The sequence below is a fragment of the Nicotiana attenuata genome, unplaced genomic scaffold, assembly GCF_001879085.1.
Source record: "Nicotiana attenuata strain UT unplaced genomic scaffold, NIATTr2, whole genome shotgun sequence".
In the NCBI taxonomy this organism is placed as follows: Eukaryota; Viridiplantae; Streptophyta; class Magnoliopsida; order Solanales; family Solanaceae; genus Nicotiana; species Nicotiana attenuata.
The window spans coordinates 397,427-401,106 of record NW_017670702.1 but is presented as its reverse complement, the minus strand read 5'-3'; the positions used below and the strand labels follow the sequence as shown (position 1 = coordinate 401,106).

Sequence of the window (3,680 nt, the reverse complement as noted above, 5' to 3'; positions counted from 1 at the left end):
TAATTTGACACTCAAAAGTACTTTTTGGAAAGATTAGCCAAACACAATTCGCTTATCAAATATCGTAAAAAATATTTCTTAAACGAATTGACCAAACACAAATAGTTAATCTCTAAAAATGCTTTTTCGAAAAATATTTTTAAAAATTACTTTTCAAAATAAGTATTTTTTTTATATCTTGGCCTTACGGGCTCTAAACGGCATGTTTTCTTTAGCTTAAGGAGTGCTGGTTGGTAGCGGTCACGTGATTTGTCCTAACCGACAATCAATTTTCTCAAAGAGCTGCTTTTGTTTCTCTGGAGAACAAAATAACAACTTTTCGAAAAAGAAGTTACTGTTTTTTCCAAAAATAGCTTATTCCTCCGTCTCAAAAGAATACATGTAGTATTAAGTACTCTTTAAGAAATTAAACAAATTATTTTGATTATGACGTTCTAATATTTTGTTAATTAAAATTTTGGAAATAATAGTTTATGTACTTTCAAATACATAAATTTCTCTTAACGTTTAATTATTAAAAATTCCGAATCAAAAGACAAAAGATTAAAGATATGTATTAGTCTTCATAGTTCGTATTCTGTCCTTTTCTTTTTACCAAAGGTGAAGTGTTTAGTATTACTCTCTCGATTTTAATTTATGCGAACTTATTGATTGGACACGAAATTTAAAAAAAGAGAGAAAAATTTTAAATTTATGGTGTAAAATGAATTACATAGATTTTATATGACTATAAATCGTTATATAACGGTAAATTATTTTTAAATAAGAAAATGAGTCATTCATTCTAAACCGTACTAAAAAAATATATATTCACATAAATGAAACGGAGGGAGTATGATCTTTCTATTTTCTCCCAAGTATTGTTCAAGTAAGACGAGATTCGGTATCTGCCCTTCAACTCAGAAGCAATGGAATTCTAGAAGAAAAGCACGTGCAGGGTTAAAGTTAGTTGCAAGGAGAGGTGGTTAGAGCTCCACGCCTACATGCAACTCCCACTCCTTTATAAATCTCAGCCTCTAATTTCCCCTAACTCCTCCTCACTACTTGCCAATCTCCCTCGTATATATCCTACGTCTCCACAAAAAGAGTGCGTCTTTCTTACTACCTACCTAAGTGCTCTGTTGTACAAATAAAAAAACAAGACATTAAGAAGATTACTAAAAATGGCACCTTCGACATTAACAGCTCTAGCAGAGGAAAAGACACTTCAAACAAGTTTCATAAGGGATGAAGATGAGCGTCCAAAAGTGGCTCACAACAAATTCAGCAACGAGATTCCGGTCATATCGTTGAAGGGTATTGATGATGAGAGTGGAGTTAATAATGGAAGAAGAGCTGAAATATGTGAAAAGATTGTCAAAGCATGTGAAGATTGGGGCATTTTCCAGGTGGTTGATCATGGTGTTGATGCTCAACTTATCTCACAAATGACAACTCTGGCTAAACAATTCTTCGCTTTGCCTCCTGAGGAAAAGCTACGGTTTGACATGTCTGGTGGCAAGAAAGGTGGCTTCATTGTCTCTAGCCATCTACAGGTAACCTTGCATGTTTATATATAGACTTGGTCATAGGCCCTCCACTTGAAAAAAAAAAAAACTTATCACCTACGTAATATTTTCCTTTAGAGTTAAATATATCAAAAGTTTAGAAGTTTAAGCTTATGTTGTGAAAAAGTAACAACATTTAAGGTAATCAACTAAATTATGAGGTAAGTACATGTAAATTTTAATGATAAACATTACTAAGTACTCCCTCACTTGGTCACGGAGTTTAAGAAAAAATGAAGACTTTTTGAATTTGTGGTCCTAAACAAGTTAAAAAGGGGTCCAGAATATTTGTATGGTTATACTAACTTCTCATTAAGGGTAGAATTGTAAATTTAAGCTAAATTGTTACCAAATTTAGAAAGGGGTCATTCTTTTTGGAACGAACCAAAAAAAATAGTTTTACAAAAACTGAAACAGAGAGAGTAGTAATATGATTAAAAAAATTGATAGTTAACTTGCTATATATGTGTTAAGTAAAAAAGGTTTGATATATATATATATATTAAACTAGTATATGTATATATCTTTTTACATGTTCTGACTTCAGAAATTAAAGTAGAAAATAATTAATAAGGAATGGGAGAATATTAGATTTGACATTTAGTGACAATGAATCTTTCTTTAAAGGGTGAAGTGGTCCAAGATTGGCGTGAAATAGTGACCTACTTCTCATATCCAATTCGGGCTAGAGACTACTCTAGATGGCCAGACAAACCAGAAGGATGGATAGCTGTGACTCAAAAGTACAGTGAAAAGTTAATGGAGTTGGCTTGCAAATTATTGGAAGTACTATCGGAGGCTATGGGCTTAGAGAAGGAGGCCTTAACCAAGGCTTGTGTGGATATGGACCAAAAAGTGGTTGTCAATTTTTACCCAAAGTGTCCACAGCCCGACCTTACCCTTGGACTGAAACGACACACTGATCCAGGAACCATTACCCTCTTGTTACAAGACCAAGTTGGTGGGCTTCAAGCCACTAAAGATAATGGCAAAACTTGGATTACTGTTCAGCCCGTTGAAGGCGCTTTTGTTGTCAATCTTGGTGACCATGGTCACGTAAGTCTAGTGTTACTTAGACCCCACAATTGTTTGTGTTCAATGTTTTGAATTTAACAAATTGTCATTTCATTATGTGATTTTTGACAGTTTTTGAGCAATGGAAGGTTTAAGAACGCTGATCATCAAGCAGTGGTGAACTCGAATAGCAGTAGATTATCGATCGCTACCTTTCAGAATCCAGCACCTGAGGCTATAGTGTACCCATTGAAAATTAGGGAAGGAGAGAAGGCAGTAATGGATGAGCCCATAACATTTGCAGAGATGTACAGGAGGAAAATGAGCAAGGACCTTGAGCTTGCTAGGCTCAAGAAACTGGCAAAGGAGCAGCAAATACATGCTGAAGAAGCTGCTGAGAAGGCCAAGTTGGAAACCAAGCCCATTGAAGAAATTCTTGCTTAATTTTATAGTTGTAGCAATTTTACATATTGGATGCTGGAAAATGATCATACTCTGTAATTTCATTTATCACTACTACCTTCAATAACCATTTATCTTGTCGTTTTGAATTGGTGATAAAGTTGGCAAACCTATATGTTTGGTATGCTAAGGAGAAAATGTCAACCTTTTATCAAAGTAATTTTGTTACTGCATGTTACTGTCACTTCTCCGCAAACACTTAGTAATTTTTTTCAGTCGTTTTCTTTACTTTATTACCAATAGCAATGGGCCAAAATTCATTACAATTTATAGTACTGGCTTTGATTATCATGTATGAGTGAAAGATTGAGGCAGACCTAAGATTTTAAAACTGTCACTTTTTACATAGACGGAATAGTAAGATACGCTCGGATAATTATCTCTATTTTGGTTTAATTTGATTCAATTTATTAGGCTTTTGATTTGTATGCAGATAAATTATTCTATTGAGTGAAAATAGACTTATTTTGAAATCGACCCTTCTATCAACAACGCATTAGATGATATTAAATTATGATATGAAAGATGAAAAGATAGTATTACTAATTTCCTGAAAAGCGAAGTAAATTAGAACTTAGTCTATGCTTGCTCCACCTATTCCTACCTCGTTGTTGCAAATGATTCATAAAAATAGATTTAGCATTTTTCACAAATTTG

At 33.7% G+C, this 3,680-nt stretch overlaps 1 protein-coding gene across 1 annotated transcript; it reads left to right on the top strand.

The window, feature by feature from the left end:
- The first annotated feature begins 1,021 nt into the window (after positions 1-1,021).
- Positions 1,022-3,207, top strand: LOC109242464 (naringenin,2-oxoglutarate 3-dioxygenase). Its single transcript, XM_019409319.1, has 3 exons — positions 1,022-1,535; positions 2,175-2,603; positions 2,694-3,207. The coding sequence occupies exons 1-3, from the start codon at positions 1,164-1,166 to the stop codon at positions 3,003-3,005; spliced, it is 1,113 nt and encodes a 370-aa protein (XP_019264864.1). The 5' UTR covers positions 1,022-1,163; the 3' UTR covers positions 3,006-3,207.
- Positions 3,208-3,680: the final 473 nt, after the last annotated feature.

Coding starts and splice junctions, on each gene's coding strand:
- LOC109242464 (XM_019409319.1), top strand. CDS start 1,164: ATGGCACCTTCGACATTAACAGCTCTAGCAGAGGAAAAGACACTTCAA. Junction 1,536..2,174: donor TTGTCTCTAGCCATCTACAG/GTAACCTTGCAT, acceptor CTTTCTTTAAAG/GGTGAAGTGGTCCAAGATTG. Junction 2,604..2,693: donor ATCTTGGTGACCATGGTCAC/GTAAGTCTAGTG, acceptor GATTTTTGACAG/TTTTTGAGCAATGGAAGGTT.